The sequence below is a fragment of the Pseudopodoces humilis genome, chromosome 2, assembly GCF_049639895.1.
Source record: "Pseudopodoces humilis isolate 2021_Gansu_Grassland_sample_001 chromosome 2, ASM4963989v1, whole genome shotgun sequence".
In the NCBI taxonomy this organism is placed as follows: Eukaryota; Metazoa; Chordata; class Aves; order Passeriformes; family Paridae; genus Pseudopodoces; species Pseudopodoces humilis.
Genome location: NC_142201.1, coordinates 101,989,647 through 102,012,720, shown reverse-complemented (window position 1 = coordinate 102,012,720; position 23,074 = coordinate 101,989,647). Strand labels below are relative to the sequence as shown.

Here is a 23,074-nt window from a genome sequence, read left to right as displayed (position 1 = left end):
TTACTGGGTTTCATTGCTTCTAATGCATCTAACACTCCTAATGCTCTGCACTGGTCAGTGCAAAGGAAAGTGAAGTGGTAGAAGGCCTCTTTACCCAAATAAAGCTTTCAACAAAGATTAACCTTTCCTACTGCTCCAGCCATGGCCAGCCCTAAAGTTTGGCAAGGGGGAAACAGCAGCACATCCTATCATCATCAACGTGGTGTGCACTGACCTCTGTGCTGCAGCACATGCTCTCAGCAAGATGTGAAATCCATTCCACCTCAACCTTTGGCCAAAGGATGTGGACATCCCAGACACAAGGAGGTCTGATACAGCACAATTGCAAGAGTTTCTGCAAGGGAACTGAGGTCAAATAGAGTGGCAAGCTAAGAAGGAAGGAGAGGGGGAATAGAGACTAACAGAGATGGCCACTGAAAGAGGAGGTGGGGCTGTAGGGACTCCTGAGCCATGGGGCTAATGTGGAGAGGACTTTTTCTGTGTCATTTGCACTTTCCAAGGAAGGGAATAATTTTTGTACTAAATACCTGTCAAATCTGGTCATCACTTCTTTATTTCTAATTTTTATGTAAGAATTTAGCCATTTTGCTTGCTTGCTTTAAAATAATTATAATTTCAACTTGTTTGGCCTATTTCTTCCTAGACTGATACTCTTCTTTCCCCCCCTCTATGTTTAACTGTAAGTATTCACAGAAGAGAAGGTTGATTCAGATTAGATATCAAGAAGAAGTTTTTTTACAACGAGGGTGGTAAGCTATGCTATGATTCAGGAGGATTTGGGTCTCAGCTTTGCTACAGTCTTCCTCTGACCAGCCACAAATCACATGGATCTATATGATAGGGTAATCTGGGCCACAGGTCATTCTTATTCTTGCTCTTTGGCCTCGTGACGTTCCTGATCTTGGGCTGACAGTAGCCCAGCATCAACAGAAGGGTTAAAGAAGCTCCTCCTCTACCTCTCTAGGGATTATGGATCCTATTTCCTTGTAAAGTGCTTGGCAGTTCCTGGAATCAAGGCACACTGTGGGACTTGTAGATAATGTCAAAAATACAGCATGGAAAACTCTGGCACCCAGCTCATTCCCTCCTCTGACAGACACACTGATTCTGGCGAACGAGCATCTCTAGATTCTGGGGTGCTGATGAGGAAAATGAGGTGCTTAGCTTTCCTAGGAGATCCTGCCACATGGCAGCTTAGAGGATCTCCCTCTCAGAAGGTAGAAGCTAAGCACTTTGTAAATAATTCCGAAAATCCTGACCTCACAGCCCTGTTTACATGCTCTTGACGATGCAACACTGCTCTCCCAGTTCAAAGTACTCTGATGTGGAGGTGAGCTCCTCAGCATCCACATGCACCCTTGTCCATGAAGCAACCAAGTTCTGTTCTTGCTGGCAGCAGTGAAGATAAAAGCACTGCTTGCTAGCACTTGTTCCCTTTCAATTCTAGGGGATCAGAAAACTTTTTTTACCAAGAATTAAGCATGAACTTTTTTTCCTTTGCATTATTTTTCTTCTGTGCATGCACAATGCATGATATTCTGTGCATTCATGGTTTTCTGCAAGCTTTTCAAGAACCCAAGTGATTTCAAATCCTTCCTGTACTGTTTTCTGCATGTATTTTCTGTGTCTTGAATTGCTCATTTAAATCATGTTTGGTCTGTATTTTGTTGGCTTCTTATAATCTAATAAAATATTAATCCCTTTAGCTCACAGGAATTATTTGGTATCCTGACACCCAAAATGCTGGCTCACAACTACCTGATTTTACAGGTGCTTTCCCTCCTGATAAATGCATTCTGTTTTGAAGGTCACCTGTTGCCTGAAGCACACAAATCCCCTGTGTCCCAGAGATGTGGTGGCTCAGTAGGTTGCCAGCCCAAAGTTAATGGTTTAGCATCTCCAAGGAGGCTGGGGTTAGGACATGGGTATTAGTAAAGCCAAGCACAAGCTTGAAAAATGGATGAATCATACCAAATAATTCCTTAAATCCAATATATACCCTCCTGCCTTGTTGGTCATTGTAGATTATTCCTTCACTGATGGGTTTTTATAACCTGAACAAGGTGGTTTGCCAAAATCCTGTATCAGATGTTTCCTCCAAGAAAGGTTGTGTCAAGAGGTGAGTTCACATAATGGGAGATGCAGAAAAGAGTTCACTGGGTACAAGTCAGACAGAACTAACAGATTATCCCAAAATATGTGTCATTATTTATGAGGAGACCCATGCTTTCTAAATGTTTTAAATGTTATTGTTCAAAATGTTTAAATTAAAAAGGAAACAAAAATATGTCATTTCTTGATTTGGATTTGGTTTTGTGTTTCTTCCTTTGCTTATTTTTCTAATGCAAAGTGATGGGTTTCAGATGGACTTGCAGTTTTATTTCCTTTCTTGAAAGGTATGCCATAAGAGAGAGATGTTTAGCATACTACATTTTGGGACTTTATTGAACTAAAGGCAGCAAATCTTTCCCTGAGTAGAAAATAATGTTTTTCAGCAGAAAACCTTTTAATTTTGTTTGCAACAGCAGGCAGTTTTTTAATCCCATTCTCAGGGCAGTAAAACAACTTTGCAGCTCTAGAGCTGCAAAAGGGCAAAAAAGCATCTTTTTGCTTGGCTTTCCTCCTCTTGGAGAATTAGTCCATATTTTGTATTCATCAGTCATCAGAGGTTTTCTTCTGAGCCTCATGATCTGAACCTAAGTAAAGCAAATCCAGATTAGAGCCTCTCAACCAGCTGAGTAAATAGGGAGTGGACATGCTGGAAGGAAATATACAGTTTTGTTTTAGCTTTGAGGGGTCCTTATTTTGAGGTGACAGCTTGGAGTTCCCTCAGTTGAGGGTGCCTCCAATTGAGCCAGTTTCAAGCTGAAGAGTCAAACCTAAACATTGCTTGATTTGGTTGATCTGAGCACTTTTCTTTCCTTTAGACTTCTCCTGCCTTGTGTAGCATCAGAGCTTTAATCCTCCAGACAGCTGTGTGAGGCTGAAATAGCACAAAAGCTTCTTGTCTTACAGTGTTTCACTCAGAGACAGCTCAGAGAGAAGCTCTGGCCTCTTGAGATGGGACCTCTCATTGTGCTGAGCTCCCTGAGCTCCTGAGGCAGCAAGGATGCCTATGAATTATTGTTCTTAATGTTGTATTTAACACAAACCCAGGCACTTACCTCTCCCTCCTGGGTTATATAGGTCCCCAAGGGATCAAGGGTATTTTCCAGCCTGTGAGATAAAACTGACCTTGAAAGGAAGCCAGTTACGTACAGCCAACACTCTCCTCTGACTCCTCCTCTCCAGCATTCTTTTCATCCAGCGGTCTTTCTTCACCTTTGGATGTCTCTGACCACCCCAACAGCTTTCAGACAGCTCCAGCATCCTCCTTCCCTTGCCTCCCTGAGGTTTTTTCCTGACCACCCATTTTCTGCCTTTTCTCTCTCAGAATGGTAACACAAGCCAGGAAGGTGAGGGGTCAGCCCACCTCTCAAGCAGGCGTGTCTCCCACACCAGGGGCATCACTGTGACAGCCCCAAAAGGATAAGACTGAGGCCTCTGTGGACAATTGCAAACACACCTTCTAATGTGGCTCCTCACTGAGGTAGAAGTCTCTCCTACTTACCAAACCCCTCTTGTCAGTACCAATGTCTGCCATCCTTGGCTGTGACTTTGCATCCTGCCCCTCTCCATTTCCTACACCCCCAAAATATTGCCACATCTCCACAAATCCCCTTCCTCCCCTCACTGCTGATTTTCACCCCAACAGCAGCACCTTCACTCTTTATCCCCTTGCATCAAGATCTCAGCTCCTCATCCTCACCTCTGGAGACCTCCCCCATCCCCACAACATCCTGTGATGCTGGGGACATCCCCATCACTTACTTCCCTCTGGCACTGATCCCCACTGGGATGTTTCCAGAGGGTCATGGCAACATCCTTGAGGTCTGTGAGTGGATGGCCAAGTAAAAGGAATGGCAGAAGAAAGGATAGAGAAAATAACCTGGAGCCAGGGTAAAGCTTGGATGGTAATGAACTCTGAGAGAAAGGGGTGGGAGATGTATATTTTTTTGTTTGTTTGTTTCTGGTGCAGAAAATCTTCTTCCTCCTTGGGCACCTCTGTCCTTAACTAAGAACAAAGGAAAAGAAAAATAGAAAGCAAGCAAGAAATCAGAGCATGTGACCTGTTTTATGGGATTGGATTAAGTGTGGGATTATAGGAGTGTTTATAATATTGAGCAGGTCTCCATTAAATTCTTCCTTGCTGCTGCTTTTTTTCTGGGAATGGGAGGCATTTGCAGGGGTTAATTTTCAGATTAAGAATGTGGTGAAATCTTTACAGCCTTGGTCAAGACAGGAGGCAGGAAAAGGAAACAAACCTCAATGATGGCCTGGTATTGTCAGCCAAGACAGTTTTCAATTTTTTAACAAATTTTTCTCCTTAAATGCACTTCTTGCAGTTTCAGGAACAGAAATTAAGTGCCTGTGATCTGCAGGATTTTTGGTAGCTCCTTGCAAGTGGGGAGTAGGATGTAAAGAAGAGAAAGAAATGAAGGGAGGGAGAAAGAAGAAAAAGATAAAAGTATCAGGGCTCTGTAAGAGTGAACTTCCCAGCTAGATTCCTGCCACTTGAAACTTCCACACTGCAAAATCCCATTAAAGGCAAAGTTTAATGAAGTGCTGGATATCAAAAAGAAACAGCTATTTAAAGCCTCAATCACCTGCCAAATGTGGCTCCCCCAAACCCCAATAGATATTTCTGGCCCAAATCACTTTTCCCTTCCCCCATGTCCTGGTCATGCTCCTCTTTCCTAAGGAAATGGTCTCATTTCTAAAACAAAATGCACAGTGACCTGCTACCATAGCTGATAATTGGGCATTCCTATGCAGGGGTGTCTGGGATAAACCAATCAAACTGGAAGCAGGACTCCCAGAGCCCCAGTATAGTGAACCCTTTGGATAAGTCCCTAGACATTATAAATTTATTTCTGATTTGTATTTCTAAATTAATTATGAAAAAAATGTATTCAGAGCAGGCAGCTGAGGGATAGCTGCAGTGCCAGGTGTAGATGGGGCTGTGGTGGCAAGAGCTGGAGGCAAGAGGCAGCTGCCAACCCTTTGCAAAACAAAAGGGCCCAGGGACCTTTGGCACAGCCAGGGACATGGATGTACCAACACAGCAGGAGCCCAGGACTCGGCGAGAAGAGCCCAGACTTTCCCCCACACTCAGATAATAAGGGCACGTAAGCCGAGGGTTTCTTTTTTTTTGGAGATTCCTTATCACTTCTGGAGGCTCCCACCCCAAGCTGTTATTTTGTTCTTGCATGATTAAATTATTTGAAGTATCCAGATGTCTGAGACTGTGCTATAGGAAACCAGGGGTTGAGCCAGTAAGGAACTGAGCCAGTCTGAGTGAGTGTGGGGTGTGGAGCTGCTAAGGGGCCTCAGTTCCAGCTCAGGTGGTGTGAGTGTGACTGCCAGAGTGGCTCCTGATTTCTTTATAATAATTAGAAAGATTTTAATTTCTTTTGCACCAGTGGGTTATGGCATAGTGCTGCTGAGGGTGCTTGGCATTGTGCTAGGCATATGACCCTTCTGATAAACTGTACTTGAGGTGGTGAGAAAAGACCCTAGAGTAAATAAAAGCATGAAGAGCACCAAACAAACAATGTTCACTTGTTGATCTAGATGAATTATATTTTTAAAAACATGTGCCTTCAACGCAAGTTATGGCTCATTGTCCCATTTCAAAATGAAAATAATGAAAAGGAAATAATTTCAGTAATTCAGATCTGCCTGGAAATATCTGTATAAACTGGCATCCATGCCAGACTAGAAGTGTTAGTTTTGTGCTGGGGAGTTTCAGTTGTGCTGACCACAGATGGGATTTTTTTTTGCTTCTCTTTTATATCTTTTATGTGTTCTACATGGAGAAAAAAATAAAAACATGGCTCTACACCCATGCAAATACTGGGCAAATCAAGCTCTTTTCCCTACACTATATAGACTACATGTTAACTGTGACTATATTGAGGCTGTGAAGTAGTTCCAGAGAAGGGAGAAACTTGGAGCTTGATCTCCATGGTTTCACCTTGCTTGAGGCACTCTATATAAATTCCAGGTGGCTTTCTTCTGGGATATTATATTTAGCTTTGTGCTTCTCAAAGAGGCTGGACAATTCATTTAGATATTTTTGATGGACTTGATCAACTTCTTCCTCCGAGGGTTTGTGTCTCTTCTGCACTGGAATTGGCTTCCCAACTGGAAAAGAAGCACAGGTGTTAGGAGGAGCCAATGTCAGGTACCTCTGAACACCTTGCTCATGCTAGCACAGAGCTGAGGTCAGCCTCTCCAGGGTGGACACATCAGTATCACCAGTTGTTTCCTGGAGCCTGGGAGATAGCACAACCAAGGAGGGATGGTGGCTCAGATCCTGACCAAGCTCTTGGTCTCCAGGATCACATTGGTCCTTGCCTCAGTTTACCCATCTGCAAAGTTGGTTAAAGACCCTCTGTGTAGCCTTTTGAAGTAGGAAGTGCTGTATCCCAGTGCAGTCCCAAGAGTGCTTCTCACATCTCAGATGTGCTGCAGATAAACACAATATGAAGACAGGATAATACTTGGTTTGGGCTTTCCAAGTTGTTTCCACATGACCCTGGGAATCTGCATTGCAAATGAAGAATGTGAGGAACAGGGGAGCCCCACACTATTGAAAAACACTTGCAGTAAAGGTGCTTCTACTTTGCTCAGATTAAAGATTCTGTGAAATATCTGATTTTTATTAGGAACCAAGTACTTACTTATCTTTTAAAAATCATGTTTTATTCAACAGAAAATCTAGTTATTTTGATTCCTATCTCTAGAAGAGCCTTTCCATCTCCTAGAGCTACCAGAAGCAGGACCAGATACCTGGCAGGGGACAGACAAAATCCATGAGGTACCTCTCTTGCTCCGGTCTCTTACTCAAATTGTTTTTGTCAAGTGATGGAGGATTTCAACATCTTATAAGGCTGTTCTTCATCCAATTAATGATGAGCCAATGTGATACCACACAGCACATAAAACCATTGAGACAATACAAACAGGCTGTAATACAATTAGGAGTAATTGCTGGTTGTCAAACTTAATCAGTGGTGCCATTCCAAATAGCATTTTTAATTACTTTAATTCACAGAGCATCAGCCACCCTGGTGGGCCAAGCATGGAGATGTTGAAAAACTTATTCAAAAACAAAGATTTTCTTGAAATTTGGTCTCCCATGGACATGGTCAATATGGTTCATCTTCCTCACATGCAAATAGGTTTGGATTTTCAGATATGACTGCACAGGACAGTGAGCAAACTTACAAACTGCTTGAATGTTCAGAGAATCACAGAATGATTTGTCTTGGGAGTGACCTTAAAGGTCATCTCATTCCAACCCCCTGCCATGAATAGGGACACCCTTCACTAGACCAGGTTGCTCTAAGCCCCGTCCCAGCTGCCCTTGAACACTTTCAGAGAAGAGAGGCAGCCACAGCTTCTCTTGGCAACCTGTGCCAGGGCCTCACAGCCAAGAATTTCTTCCCAATATCCATCTAACCCTGCTATCCTGTTACTCCATGCCCTTGTCCAAAATCCCCCTTCAAATTCCCTTCAAATATGCCCTTCAAATTACCCCTTTATTGGAGGCCACTTAGGCAGTGGCAGGGGCTCTAAGGTCTCCCTGGAGCCTTCTCTTCTCCAGGCAGAGCATACCCAGCTCTCCCAGCCTGTCACCCAGATGCTCCAAGCCCTTGGTTGTCAGAATAGGGGCAGAACACTCTCCCTAGACCTGCTGGTCCTACTTTTGTTTGTAAAACTTCCTTGGAAGATGTTTAACACAACTCGACTGCAGTGTTTTTTGTCACCTGTTTTTTTGTGGTGTTGGGGTAATCTGCATCTCACAGGAGTGATGAGGTTGGCCACATTTGCTCTGGGGCTTTTCCCAACACAGCCCAGAAGGCCTGGGATCTGTCATGAGATCAAACCAGATTACCAAACCAGTGCGACACATGAACAATTTGGAACACTGCTTTGCAGCACCTTTCTAGCCCACCACTGTTTGTGCTCTCTGGCATGATGCTTCAGCCTAGCCAGAGGATGACACAGCCCAGGGACTGTCCCTGTTTTCCCAGTTTGGCCAGCCTAAGCGTGTCTGGCATCATGTCAGAGTTCTGTGGATTGACTCACCCACGGTGCAGATGGGCCGTCGGTAGGGTATCAGCCCAAAGCTGTACTGGAAGATGCCTCGTGCATGGAAGAGGGGAAGGGAGATGCCCATGATCTGCTGGAGAGAGTACTGAATCCTCCTCAGCCAGGAGCCCTTAGGATTCTTCACCTGATCAAAGACGTTGTTCTCCCCAAAGGAAAAGGCAGGGACCAGGGGTGTGCTGCAGGGAGTCAAAACCAATAGGGTGTCATGATTAGCAAAGCCCACTCCAAAACCCCTTTGTTCTTCTCCAAAACAACGCATTAACCAGCCACAGAGCAGAGCAGGTCTCCCTCAGCACCCCTGGACCCCACACCCTGCATTACCCACGCTGGATGGCCAGGCGTACAAATCCCTTCCTGTTCTTCAGCAGCAAGGTGAAGGATCCTGGATGGGCATCCAGTGCCTCCTGTGCCCCACCAACAATGATGGCCAGCAAGTTCCCACCCTCTGGCTTCTGCAGCACGTATGATGCACTCTCCTTGTCAGAGGGGATGAGGCCTGGAGAGCAGAGAGGAATTAAAAGTAAAACCCACCTGTCTGTGGTCTGCTCTGGACCTTTTTTCCCCATAACCCATCTCTGGAGAGATGCTGAACACTTCATATTCAGACTTGAAAACCCCAGCCCAATTCCCTTTAAAGGTACTAGATTTGCCTACAGCTCTGCTGGATGAGTACACAATAATCCATTTGCTGTCTGGCTCAGAAGTGAGAAGTGAGGGAAAAAAAATAGGAAAAAAAATAAATGGGGAACTAACTGCACTTGAGCTCTAGGTAAAATCTGTTTCAATTTGTTGTCAAGTGAGATCACATCCAATTCTGAATAATTCTAAAGTCAGAGAAACGTTTGCTTCAGGTCAAAACACACACACTTTTCAGTGGATGGCGCTAATTAAAAATGGAATTTGATGGTGGATTTGGTCCTTTGGTGTTATTTACTTGAATAAGATAGAAATCTTTAATTCCAAAATGACAAAGCAATGTTGTTTTGACTATTTTTAAAAAAAGCCCTTGTTTCAGGGGCTAAAATAATTTGCACGTTAAAACCTCACTGTGAAATGGATTCAATTGACCTGAGCGTTATGCACCCAACTCCAACATTACAGTGATTAAACCTTCCTTCACCTGGGTCATAGGTCTCTCATATATCTCACTGTTAGGATTTCTCACTCTCCACGTAAATACTCTGGCAGCAGGAACAAGAGTTTATGTGGGAAACGGGGTAATGGATGCCTTGGGGTACATCAGATGGAACTGGATGCCTTTGTTTAGCCTATTGAATTCTGCCCATGGTCAGCTGGAGAAGCTGAATTGCCAAGCCCACTGATGAGAGATGGAGATCATCCTGCTGGTGTTCAAAATTCTCTCAAAACTCCCTTTTCACCTCTCTCTTTAATTTTTACCTATCCCTTTTCAAATTCCTTTTCACTACATCTTCTCCACCGCCACATTCCATTGCAGCAGCATGAGCTACTATTTTCATCCTCTGTCCCTAGATACAGCTTCCCTGGAAGCAGCAGATGCTTCAGAAAAAGAGTTTTCTCCTCACAATTTCAAGCCTGAATATAATTTTTATGGAAAGAAATACAGAAACATCCTGGCCTGCAGCTCTCAGCATTTCTGTTCACAATTTGCTCTGCATTTTGCTGTTACACAGCACCTGGCACAGTGATGCCCTGAGCACAGAGACCATTTATGAAGTTGAACAAGAGAGGTAAAAGCAAGGAGGGCAATTTTTAACTTCAGAGGTTTTGGGTTGCCATCTCAAATAGCTGTGTCCCTGAATGGGATCCAGTTGGCTCCAGATGGGGGAAAACAGATCCTTGACTCCTCTTCCCCATGCATCTTCACTCTGTGTTCCTCAAAAAAGCACCCACACATACCACTGCTTGCCAGAGGCCCATGTTCCTTACCTCCACTCATCAAATAATCCCTGAAGAATGGGAAGCGAAACCACAGGGAAAGCATCATCAGGTGGGGGGTGATGCCTGGGAAGAGTGTGGAAAAGCCAGATGCCTCTGTGCAGAAATTGATAAAGGCTCCAACTGCCAGGACTCCATGGGGATGAAATCCCAGCAGGTAGTTCTGCTGAGGGTCCAGCTCTGCTGTCTTCATCAACTAGAGTCAGGGATGAAGTCAAAAAGGGGCCAGAGTTAGTGCTGTAATCTCAGCAGGGTGGAACACTGGCTATGCAGAGCAGATAAGGCATTCCTGGAGGGCAGTGTCTTGCACCCACCATGTCTTTCTATTGGGAAAAGTCAACTGGAACAATTCCCTCATTTTCAACTGAGATGTATTTCATTGCCCATATTTCCATCTCCTCCTACCCACTGGCCTAAAATGACTTTTCTAATGGCACAGTTCCTTATGTAGCCTAGAACTGGTCTAGGTGCTGTTGGGAACCAACTTTGTTTAAAATGTCCTCCAACACATTTTCTAATAAGGGGGAAAAAAGCGAGAAAAGGGTGATTTCTTTCACACAGTACCACTTTATCCCACAATCAGAACTGTAGAGGGAGTACATAATCACTCTGGTAGACCTACTACACAGTGCAAGCACATGTCCCACCCAACAATTTGGTGTGGATCAAAGGTTTATCCTGTCCAGAAGCATGTGCCAGGTGATTCTAGGATGTTTTCACACATGGTAAGTTGAAATCTAATTCCCAGACATCTAACTGAGAAGCTGATGGTTTTTCTTCCCACTGGGGAAAGCCTGCAGGATGCCAGCTGTTTGTGCCTGTGTTGGGTGCCCAGATCCATCAAAGAGCAATGGATGTCTGTCCAAGGCTGCTGTGACTTTAGCAGGAGGGAACGGGGAATGCCCATGTCAAGCATTTTAGGGATGAGCAGCATGGATTGCAGATACAGTGCAGCTCATGGCCTGCCCTTGAGGGCTGGCTAAGCAGCTTGTTAAAACCCTCAGACGATCTGAAAGTGATATTGAAGCTTCAGATATACTACGTGGGAGAATGGGTACCAAACAGAACAAAAGGGAATGGTTAAAGGGAGATAAAGGACAACTGGGATTTGAGCTCCATTACACTTGTTATGGGCTGCCCAGGGGAGAGGAGCTGGTGTGACAAAGCCACCCTCCAGCTCTGGCACCAAGAAGACCTCACATGCCAACATGCAATGAGCCAGCATGTGCACAGCCCAGGCAGAAGCGGACAAAACTGAGTGCTGACATCTCTGCACCATTTCTGTGGATGCTGAGGACGCTCACAGTAGCAAGGAAGGATGAACCTTTCCAAGGTTAGTCATCACATCATTTCCTCACTGAAAGGGTGGTCAGACATGGAAACAAGATGACTGGGGAAGTGGTGGGACCACAATCCCTGAAATTGTTCAAAAAATATGGTGTGGCACTTGGGGACATGATTAAGCGGTGTTTGTGATGGGACTGGGGAGCAGTTGGACTCAATGGTCTTAGAGGGCTTTTCCAACCTGAACAATTCTGTGATTCTGTTATCACAGAGCCACCATGCCTTTCCAGACAACTCAAAGGCATTTGTGCTCAAGAACAACCAAAGCCCTATGCATTTCGGTGTCACCCCTCCAAATACCCTGATTCCATCTGCACTCGGTGCAGTTAATGGTGCATGTGTTTTCCTAGAAGCAGCTAGAACTGCAGGTTAACCATGAGAGTGTATTTTACTTTCTTCCATCATGGCTCATTTTCCACCTGTCTGAAAGCACTATTGACTGTACATGTGCCCATTCAAGCACCTGCTCCTAATGAAGGGAATGGACAAACAAAAGTCCCACTGCTGCCCAGGTGCAGAGATCTCTAGGCAGGAAGAGAGGCAGATGGCTGAATCACTAAGTGCCCAAGGCCCCTTCCACCATTTGCTCTTTCTTGAGTAATCTCAGCTTGCATCAATGTTTCCTGCATTCATCTTCAGCTTCCAAACAACCTTTCTCAGGCCTGTTGGAAGCTGCTACATTTCTGGCTCTGTGTGTACAGACAAGAAGGGGGAAGGCTGGTGCAAGAGGGCAGCCACTGAGTGGTCAAATTGCCTTGATGGGAGAGTTCACCTCTCGTAAGACACCACACATCTGTAAAAACACTCCCTAGGAAACATCCAGCTGCTATCTTGGTGGTCATCCCAGTGAAAGAAGAGGGAGGAGCAGAAAGGAAATAACAAAGGATAGTGCTTGGAGTGATAACACGAGGGAGGAAGGAGAATACTTTTAAATTAAGCTATGAGGACTATTCTATGAGACTAGCTGTGAGGAAATTTTTATGATGAGAATAGTGAGGCCCTGGCACAGGTTGCCCAGAGAAGCTGTGGCTTCCCCATTCTTGAAAGTGTTCATGGCCAGGTTGGATAGGGTTTAGAGAAACCTGGCCTAGTGGAAGGTGTCCTCATTCAAACAAGGATGAGCCCCTTCCAACCCAAACCATTTTGTGATTCTGTGATAAGACATGATCCTGGGCAACTGGCTCTGGATGGCCCTGCTTGAGCAGTGGGTTGGGTATGTTGACCTCTAGAGTTCTCTTCCAATGTCACCCAGTCTTTGAATCTTGTTTTTTGACTCCCTGCTCTAAACCAGGCAGCTGGAGGGTAACAGTTGAGTCCATCAGGATTTGGTGGATCTGGGTAATGTTTCTGCAAGAGCTGTTCCCTGCAGTAGCCTTAGGAAAGAAAGTCCTCATTTTATCACAGAGTCTTCTCACATCTGGATGATTTGGCCAAAACTCTGAGAAATCAGAGCTTGTACAAGACTGAGAAGGAAATCTGTAGCAGAGGAGAAACTTGGGCAAAGTCTCTTAAACCATAGGTCTAGACCCTACACTACCATTTTCCCTCTGGAAACTCTTCAACACAGAAACTCCATCTTCTCTTCTGGATTGTTCTCACTGTCTCACTCCTTCTCTCTCCACCTGGCAGAGGTCCGTTCCCAAACTTCTGGGAAAATTAATAATGTGACTCTGCACAGTCTCCCCCTCCTGCTGTCCAGCCAAACTGCCTAATGGAACTGGATTTGAGGTGTCAAGGAGTGGGACTATCCTCCATCGTGACATCTTTGGAAGGAGGGTCAGGTCTCTCAGGAAATGTTTAAGGGGGCTGCTAGATTATGTAGGAAAAAAAACCAGAGAGGCCAAAGCTCACTTTGAACTTAAAATGGCAACTTCTGTAAAGGACAATAAAAAATGTTTTTACAAATATATTAACAGCAAGAGAAAAGGGAAGACCAACCTTTGTTCTTTATTGGATAAGGGAGGGAACTTAGTAACTGCAGATGAGGAGAAGGCAGAAGTGCTTAATGCCTTCTTCGCATCAGTCTTTAGTGGGAAAGCAACTTGCCCCCAGGACAACTGTCCTCCTGGGACAGCACGGTCCCCCTGTTATCCAAGAGGAGGCAGTCAGAGAACTGCTGAGCCACTTGGATGTTCATAAATCTATGGGCCCAGATGGGATCCATCCCAGGTGAGGAGGAGCTGGCAGATGAGCTTGCAAAGCCACTCTCCATCATTTACCAGCAGTCCTGGCTCACTGGGGAGGTTCCAGATGACTGGAAGCTGGCCAGTGTGACACCCATTCACAAAAAGGGTGGGAAGGAGGATCCTGATAATTATAGGCCAGTCAGCCTGACCTCAGTACCTGGTAAGGTAATGGAGCAGTTTATAATGAGTGTCATCACACAGCACTTACAGCATGGCCAGGGTATCAGACCCAGCCAGCAGGGGTTTAGGAGAGGTAGGTCATGTTTACCAACCTGGTCTCCTTTTATGACCAGGTAGATGTTGAACAGGCTGTGGATGTGTCTATTTGGACTTCAGCAAGGCCTTAGACACTGTCCCCCACAGCACACCCCTGGAAAAGCTGTCAGCCCTCGGCTTGGGCAGGAGCACTCTGTGCTGGGATAGGAACTGGCTGGATGGCCCAGGGAGTGGTGGTGAACGGTGCTGCATCCAGCTGGGGGCCAGTGACCAGTGGTGTCCCTCAGTGGGCTGTGCTGGGGCCAGGTCTGTTCAATATTTTTATTGATGACATGGAGGAGGGTACTGAGTCCTTCAAATTTGCAGATGACACTAAGCTGTGAGCGTGTGTCAATCTGTTGGAAGGTAGGAGGGCTCTGCAGAGAGACCTGGAACATTTAGATGAATGGTCAAAGTCCAGTGGGATGAAATTTAATAAGTCCAAGTGCTGAGTCCAGCATTTTGGTCACAATAATCCCCTGCAATGTTACAGGCTGCAGATGGTGTGGCTGGACAGTGCCCAGGCAGAAAGGGACCTGGGAGTTCTGGTTGACACCCGACTGAATATGGGCCAGCAGTGTGCCCTGCTGGCCAAGAGGGCCAATGCCATCCTGGCCTGGATCAGGAATAGTGTGGCCAGCAGGAGCAGGGAGGTCATTCTTCCCCTGTACTCAGCACTGGTGAGGCCACACCTTGAGTTCTGTGTCCAGTTCTGGGCCCCTCAGTTTAGGAAGGATGTTGAGACACTGGAGCATGTCCAGAGGAGGCAACGAGGCTGGTGAGGGGCTGGGAACACAAACCCTGTTAGGAATGGCTCAGGTTGTTTAGCCTGGAGAAAAGGAGACTCAGAGGTGACCTTATCACTCTCAGGTGGGGGTTGGTCTCTTTCACCAGACAGCAACTGACAGAAGTGACAGAATGAGAGGACACAGTCTCAAGTTGCGCCAAGGGAAATTTAGGCTGGATGTTAGGAAAAAGTTCTTCACGGAAAGAGTAATAAAATACTGGAATGGTCTGCCTCGGGAGGTGGTGGAGTCACCATCCCTGGATGTGTTTAAAAAAAGACTGGATGTGGCACTTGGTGCCATGGTTTAGTTGAGGTATTAGTGCATGGGTTGGACTTGATGATGTTGAAGGTCTCTTCCAACCTAGTGATTCTGTGATTCTGGGATTCTGTAACAGAAGCTTCCAACCTTCCAACTAGAGTTTTTCCTCATGGTGTAGTTATGACCACAGATGGCAGGGGCCACTGGCAGCCCTAGCGAGGCAGAGCGATCCCCTCAGCTGGCGGCATGAGGGAAGGAAGGAAATTGCTCCTTTTGCAAACTCAGGGGCAGCGTTCGATCTCGGCACTACCAAGGAGCAGCTGGCAGAAGCAAGGGAAGCAGGCAGATTGGATGGTAGTGCCGAATTGCAGCGTAGCAAAGTCCTGGAGCCGAGTACACAAACTCCTGCAGCACGGCACGACCGCTCCCCTCAATCCCCTTAGGAAAGGAGGAAAGGAAGGTAGGACCTCACCCCCACCACGACTCCAGTCCTAGTTCACAACTTGTGGTGACATCACGCCACAAATCCTGAAAAACTCTGAAGAGAAAAACCCACTCCCCCAGCCCAAAACTCCCCAACCCCACAACAACTCCACTGGAATGCCAGGAGACTTCTTTTTGTGTCTTGATCGCTAACTAGTCACCCAAAAAGACTCCCCCTTCCAGTGTCTCCCTGATAACAACAGGAAGAAATTCACTGAGAAGCCTAAAAAAACCACGACAGTCCCCAAAATTATCTGAGACCTTTATTTGCTAGAATGGACTCATAACCCAAGTTGTGTGATCCAAAGGTGAGATGTCTTGTCTAAGCCAAACATCCAGCCCCAATTTTCAGTCAGTGAGAAAGATGGTGACTTCTGTTTGATGACTGTGGTAAAGATAGATTTTGTCAAGCTTATGCTTACACTTTCCCCATTTCACCTTCCTCATCTGAGGTTACCAAAGCACCTTGTCTGTATGAGGGAGAATGGTGACAGGACAGGATGGGTCTGCGGAGAAAAATCAGCTATGTCCATTCACTTGGCATGGGGACAGAATTTGTTTTTACTGTTAGTCTGGGTGTATCCTTCATCGTAAAGATGCACTGATAAATGATGAGGAAGGCATTATGAAAATGGAGATAGGGTTTGGGCAGCAGCAGACAGATTACTGACTTGTTTTTGAACATAGCATAGATAGAGCAGTTGACAGCATCCAAAATCACGCTGTAGGCAACATCAACACAGCAAGCATCACAGGTTATCTGACATACTCTAGCTCAAACAGATTAATTTAAAACCTTTTGGTGTATTTTTCACAACATTATAATGCAGCTGAGCTCAGCCATGTATTGGAAATGAAGAATCATAGATCCATTTAGGTCATAAGAGCCCTCTGAGACCATCAAGTCCAACCATTACCCCAGCACTGCCAAGGCCACTGCTAAACCATGTTCCCAAGTGCCACACCTACATGATTTTGAAACAATTCCAGGCGAATTGAAGGACTATAATGAGAGCATATTTCAAAAATAAATAAATAAATTAAAAGGAAAAGAAATAAATTTTAATAAACAAAACAAAACCAGACTAGAATAGGTTTAAAATGCAGGGAAATTAAGCAGAAATAACTTCCCTGGGCAATGCATTGGACCCTGATTTGGTTTCTCACTGCAGTTTTTCTTATCCCCCTTTTAAAAGCACTCAAGCTCGTTCAAGTCCTGCCTGACTCTCATTTTCAAATCATTAATTAAAAGGCAGTCAGTTCCAAGGGGGAATAAATCCAACAACAAGTGGTTCTTGTGCAAGGGTGGTGAAGTGCAAGTGTGTGCAGAAGGTGTACCTTGCACACATTGTGGTGGCCTGGCTCAGCACTGGCATGCTCCATGTTCTGCAGCACACTACAAATTCACACTGCCTGGAAAGCAGATGCTCATCCCAACCTCCCTTTGCTTTCAAGACAGCAAACATGCACAGGGATCCCTTAAAAGCAGTGTTTAAAGCTGTTTCCTAAAATAAAAGAGCAGGCAGCACTTGCTGCCTCCAAACACTTGACCATACTAAGTTTGCTGCTGGGATCTGGTAGGATTAGGAGTCATACTTAATCTTCCCAGAAAGCCTAATTCTCCAGGGCTTAACAAACTCCATCTACACACAAATACAACCCAGAGTCCTGGATGCCAACCCAGTCTGTGTCCCCAGATCTCACTTCCTTGTGTCCCTTGCACTTGGACTTCGGGTAAGTGGGGTTGTTCAGCCTGAGGAAGAAAAGGTGAGACCTTAGAGCCCCTGCCAGTGGCTCTAGCCTCCTGCTAAAGGAGCTCAAAGAGAGCTGGAGAGAGATTTTGGGCAAAGGCCTGGAGGGACAGGACAAGGGGGAATAGCTTCCCACTGCCAGAGAGCAGGGTTAGATGGGATATTGGGCAGAAATTTTTGTCTGTGGGAGTGGTGAGGCCCTGACACAGGTTGCCCAGAGAAGCTATGGCTGCCCCATCCCTGGAAATTGTCAAGACCAAATTGGTCAGGGTTTGGAGAAAGCTGGTCTAGTGGAAGGTGTCCCTGCCCATGGTAGGGGGGTTAGAACTGCATGATCATTGAGGTCTCTTCCAACCCAAAACATTTTATGATTCTACAATTCCATGACTGAAAAAATATTTTGGAGAAACAGTATTATGTGATTTCTTGGTTATAATGCTCTCTATATTATATATTTTTAAATGTTTCTGCTGTCCTTTTGTGAAACTTCCTCTGTGTTCTCCCAGAGAAGTGGAGAGAAAGGTTCTGTGGAGCCCCCTGGGCCCTCACCCAGCGAGCTGCGGCCAGACCCCACACCATGCTCCCTCTGCTGGTGTTAGTGCTCCTGCTACAAGAAAGGACAGACAGAATGCAGTGAGGCATTCAGGAGTGGGGCTCCATGTTCTTTAGAAAGGGAGAGGAGAAAGGTCGTCGCTGGGCTGAGATGGCAGCTAAATTTCAGCAGAGAGATTGGTCTAACACTTCACAAGTGGTGGCTTACGGCTAATACAAATAATTTACAGAATATATCTTGCATATAGTTATTGCAGTCACATAAATCATTGGATTTCTGTATGGTTTGGGTTGGAATGTGATAAATAACAGAGAATATAAATTTTCAGTTCCCCTGAAGTTGCTGAATAGAGCTTAAAGACTAACTAGCAAAAAAAAAATTAAATTATGTAAAGGTATGCACACTGGATGATAAATGTAGCTTAGCAGTTGAGGAACAGATAAAGAGGGCTACAGTGGTTTTTTTTGCAAGTTAGGTAACAAGAACCAACAGCACATACTCAAAGAAAAAGTTCAAGGAAAGGTCACGTTTAAAATTGAAGTATTCACTGAATAGGACCACCAGAGATCACTCCAGGATCATATAGTGATTTCCAATAGAAGGCAGATGCATGCAAATTAGTTCTAGGAAATGTGATGTTTATGTGTTAGCTGAGTCACACTTTAATGAATATACATGATTATAATGTTGTAAAGCCTCACCAACCACATTAGATTAAAGGATACATCCTTGCAATGTGTCCCACACAGATAAAGAATGCCTGCTTTCAAACACTTCAAACTGTGTTAGAAAGTTTATTTTCTGACTGATTTCAGTATCAAAGGAACCTTAAAATTCTACTTCCTGCCATGGGAATGGACACCTTCCACTAGACCAGGTTGCTCCAAGCCCCATCCAACCTGGCCTTGGACACTTCCAGGAATGGGGCAACCACAGCTTTTCTGGGCAACCTGTACCATGGCTTCACCACCCTCACAGCCAAGAACTTCTTCCCAATATCCTATCTAAATCTACTCTCTTACAGTTTGAACCGTTCCCCCCTTGTTCCATCACTATAGCTCCTGATGAACAATCTCTCTCCATCTTCCCTCTAGGGCCTCTTCAGATACTGGAAGGTGCTGTGTGGTGTCCACACAACCTTCTCCAGGATGAACAGCCCCAACTTTCTCAGCCATCTCTGTATGGCAGGTGCTCCAGTCCCCTTATCAAATTTGTGGCCTCTTCTGGACTTGCCCCAGAAGTGCCATTCAACCTTCTTACATTGGGGCACCAGAACTGTGCACAGTATTCCAGGTGTCATCTTATGAGAGCAGAGAAGAGGGTTATTTCTGTTTGAGCAAAAGCTGATGAGCATGTAATCTTTGGTCTTCACTTTGCCCTGGCTCCCCTTAATCCTTATCCCAGCCCCTACTCCATGCAGAATGGACTCTCAGGCTGGGTTGTTTTTGCCTTTGGGCTGGTAGGTTCTTTGGCTTTTTGGGCTCCCAGCTTCATTATCCTGGACTGTAGCACTCAGCTTCTGACTCTAGGTGATCTCTGACCAGCTGGGTGCATCCCATCTAATATATTCCTAAAGGAATTACCTTAGAAATTCCCATTGCCTGATCTACCCTTGAAGCTTCCTTGCACAACCCATGAACTCTTCTGCTGCCTTGCTCAGATTTATACCAACTTGTGATGGCTCTGAGGCAGGACTTGCTGCTGCTGCTGCATGCATCCATACCATGCCAAAGGGACACCAGATAACAGAGTAAGGGCAATGGCCAGCCACATTCATTAAGTAAATCAGGGAATGTCTCAGATGTCCCTCTCAAGAGAACAGCAGCTCTGTGAGACTGCCCAGTCCACCCCCAGCTCTGCCCATCCATCCCCTTCCTCAGCAGAATGGGATACTGACATTGCAAGGCACCCAGGATATCTTAGATTTTGGTTAAAACTTGGCCCTGTGCCCACTGGGTAAATTCTGACCAACACTGGAGGGCAGGAATGTTGTAATATAGACATGGAAAACAAAGGTGAGATTTCCCTAACAGCTGGAGTGCAACAAGGTTAAAAAGGTGCAGAATAGACAGCTGATTGAAGGACGCAGTTTTTAAAAATGGTAATCCTCGTTTTTTACTGTGTCTTTGAGTAATTTGGGAGATGGCAATATTATCCTTCAACACCAAACTCCTAGCACCCCATGCCATGACTGCTGGCCCCAGACTGTATTTAGACTCCAAGGACAAAGCTGGTCCTTGAAACACTGAAAAGCCAATGGATTGGTGGCACTTACCGTGACGGGGAAATAGTCCTTCATGTACCTCCAGATGATGCCGTTCCGGAAGAATTGGATCCGCCGCCCACCCTTCCTGGGTTTCTCCCTGTCTATTAACCACCATGCAGCATAGAGGGCACTGACCAGCCAAAAACGAGTGAAGAAGAGGGCGATGAAGGCAACTGTACAGCACTGTGCTGAAAGAAAAGCCAGCAGTGACTTAATAGTTGGGTTTGGTAGAATTTGGGAGAGGAATGGTTCACTTGGAGAGGCATTTTGGTCCTGGGATAGAGCCTCCTCTGGGCTTGCTGCTGAATTTATCAGTGTGAAGGCACCTCTGATGCAGAATTGGTTTGTTTTCTACCTGCCCCAGGAACCTGAAAAGACACCAGTCACCTCCCTTGTAGCCACCATGTCCCCCTCTTCCCAAAAGACTGATGAAATCTCATTCTATTCACAGTGTTCTCATGGATCAGCTCTCTATCCCTTTGCTGTCTTGCTTTTCCCTGGAGTCCAGCTTATCTCTGCAATTATAATGGCCTTGTTTTATCCCAAAACTTCTGTTAATACCCCCTGATGACATCCAATATTTTGCAATGGCAGCAAAAAGTAAAAAGCAAAAAAAAAATATGTGATGTCCAGTATGTACAGTCCCCAACAGCTTTATTTTGAGCTCATGGTTCCCCATTTTAATTATGTCCATGATTTATACCCATAGATAAGATTTTACTCTTTACTGAGTTTTTTATTCTTGATTTTGGACCCTTTCCTACACTTCTCAGGTTCAGTCTCTAATCTTGGACTCTAGAGGATTTTCAGTTCTTTCAACTCGGTGTCATCGTGAATTTTATAAGAATGCTCTATTTCATTCTCTAAAACTTCCATGGTTGGGACTTTCTCCAGTTAGTGCCCAGCTTTGACCACTATCTCTCACCTCCCTTATACCCTATGTTTTGGAAACAAGAGAACAAAAGTCTTTGTGCAAACAAACATCACTTGGTACATAAAATCCCACCCGAGCCCAACACCGTCTGTCTGCAGATACTGGAAAGTGATGATGGCCACTAAGCTGCCACCTGGTAAAGCAGATGTCAGGTCCCCAGACTGAGTCTACCACCAGCAGTCCCACCACTCAGAAGAAATGGGCAGGTTTGGGTGTGAGGTTGCAAACAGACATGATCCTCATCTCCTCCTTCTGCAGATCTGGACTCCTGTGCTATAGCCCAGTGGCACTGAATTGCTATAAAATGCCTTAAGCCCTTACACAGAGCTCTTTCAGAGCACCTTGGGAAGAGCTGCATCCTCTCCATCTGTCCCTCTGGAACCCTTTTGAATGGGAAGACTGAGCTGAAGAAAATCCAAAGATTCATCCAAGTCTTTTGCCTTCCCCAGCTCATGGATTACATAATGTTTTGTATATTTTGTTCTACTTTGCATCTTCATTACAGATCCACCACCCAGGTCTGGAAGATATGAGGATGGAGATGCCCTGCTCAGCTTCAGCTTCTGCTGTGATACAGATGCATCCATACCCTCATGCTCTGAGACATCCTTTCCATCTTTGGGAGTCACCTAATACCTGCTCTTTCCACCTTCTCTCTTAATGCCCGTCAGAAGTGGAATATGCTCTCATCTAAGACCTTCACGTACCTCCTGTTTGCTTTCACTTAAGAATAGATAAGTAGATTGTGTTTGTAGCTCTTTTTTTTTTTTTTTTTTGGTGATAAGTCACCCTGATTACAAAGCTTTGCATTGGAAAAAAAATTCTTGCCCTTTTTTAAAACTGTCATGATGGTACCAATAATTCCTATGGGGAAAAAAAAGCAATAATCTAACAGGATCCTAAATCCCCTTAAAGCCAAATGGGATTGCATCTTCCTATAAGTAAAGATACTGCAGCAGGCACCTGGGTAGGCACTAAGATTTTTGCAGTAGGGAAAGAAACTGCAGCTCTCAGCAAAGAAACAGATCTAACCTATAATGCATTGTGCAGTTCAAAAAGAACCACTGCTCGCACCTGGTGCCACACTTTTAATGGAATCATGGAAGTCCCCATAACTCTGGCCTTGGACACTTCCAGGGATGTGGCAGTCACAGTTTCTCTGGACAACCTCTGCCAGGGTCTCACCACCATCACAGCCAAGAATTTCTTCCCAATAACTCATTTAACCCTGCCCTCTGGCAGTGTGAAGCCATTCTCCCTTATCCTGTCCCTCCAGGCCCTTGTCCAAAATCCCTCTCCAGCTCCCTTAGAGCCCCTTTAGCACTGGAAGAGGCTCTAAGGTCTCCCCAGAGGCTTCTCTTCTCCAGGCTGAACACACCCAGCTCTCTCAGCCTGTCTCCAGAAGAGAGGGGCTCCAGCCCTTGAAGCATCTCCATGGCCTCCTCTGGACCCACTCCAACTGGAGTCTCACAAAAGCAGAACAGAGTGAGAGAATCCCATCCCTCAGCCTGCTGCTCACACTTCTTTTTCAAATGCCACAGACACAGACTTTATAATTCTCAAGAACCGCCTAGAACATAAACTGCAGCTCCAGGGTCCATATGATAAATAAACACAGTTTTACTGCACCTGGGACCCAGGTCATCAGGTCTGCTGCAAAACAGTGCAGTACCTAATTCTCTTTTTATCATACTGTGCAAAGCTCAAAGTACATTCTGCAAAGTGAAGGAGTAGTTCTGGTCCAAATCCATGTTTTATCTCACAATTATATAATTATTAATTTCTTCCTTGATTCATTTACAATTCAACCTTTTTTCCCCCAAAGCAGAATTTGCACTCAGTGACCTTCACTCAATTTTAAGATGTGGGTTTTTTTTGTCCTTTTGAAACCTTTTGGTGTTCTGTGGGAAAGTAGCCCATTCCTGTCCCAGAATGGACTGTCAGTCTAAAAGTTACTGTGGATGGGGCCAAAGAGACAGGAAGGTTCCAGAGAATATACAATTAAATCTGCATCTAAACAAATTCCAGTCTTAGGCAAGGACCTGATTATTTATGGTCTGCAATTTGGTGAGGAGGAACTCTGTACCACTGTCTGGACACTGACACTTTCTGTGCCACC

General features: G+C 45.2%; 1 protein-coding gene across 1 annotated transcript in view; it reads right to left on the bottom strand.

The window, feature by feature from the left end:
* Positions 1-5,656: 5,656 nt before the first annotated feature.
* The window catches only part of MOGAT2 (monoacylglycerol O-acyltransferase 2), a 28,543-nt gene continuing 11,125 nt past the window's right edge, over positions 5,657-23,074 (bottom strand). The window contains exons 2-6 of the mRNA XM_005524149.2: positions 20,031-20,209; positions 10,129-10,333; positions 8,542-8,716; positions 8,197-8,396; positions 5,657-6,246 (exon numbers count right to left, since the gene is read on the bottom strand). Coding sequence (XP_005524206.1) covers positions 6,092-6,246; positions 8,197-8,396; positions 8,542-8,716; positions 10,129-10,333; positions 20,031-20,209 — 914 coding nt within the window. The 3' untranslated portion in view covers positions 5,657-6,091. The remainder of the gene's footprint in view (positions 6,247-8,196; positions 8,397-8,541; positions 8,717-10,128; positions 10,334-20,030; positions 20,210-23,074) is intronic.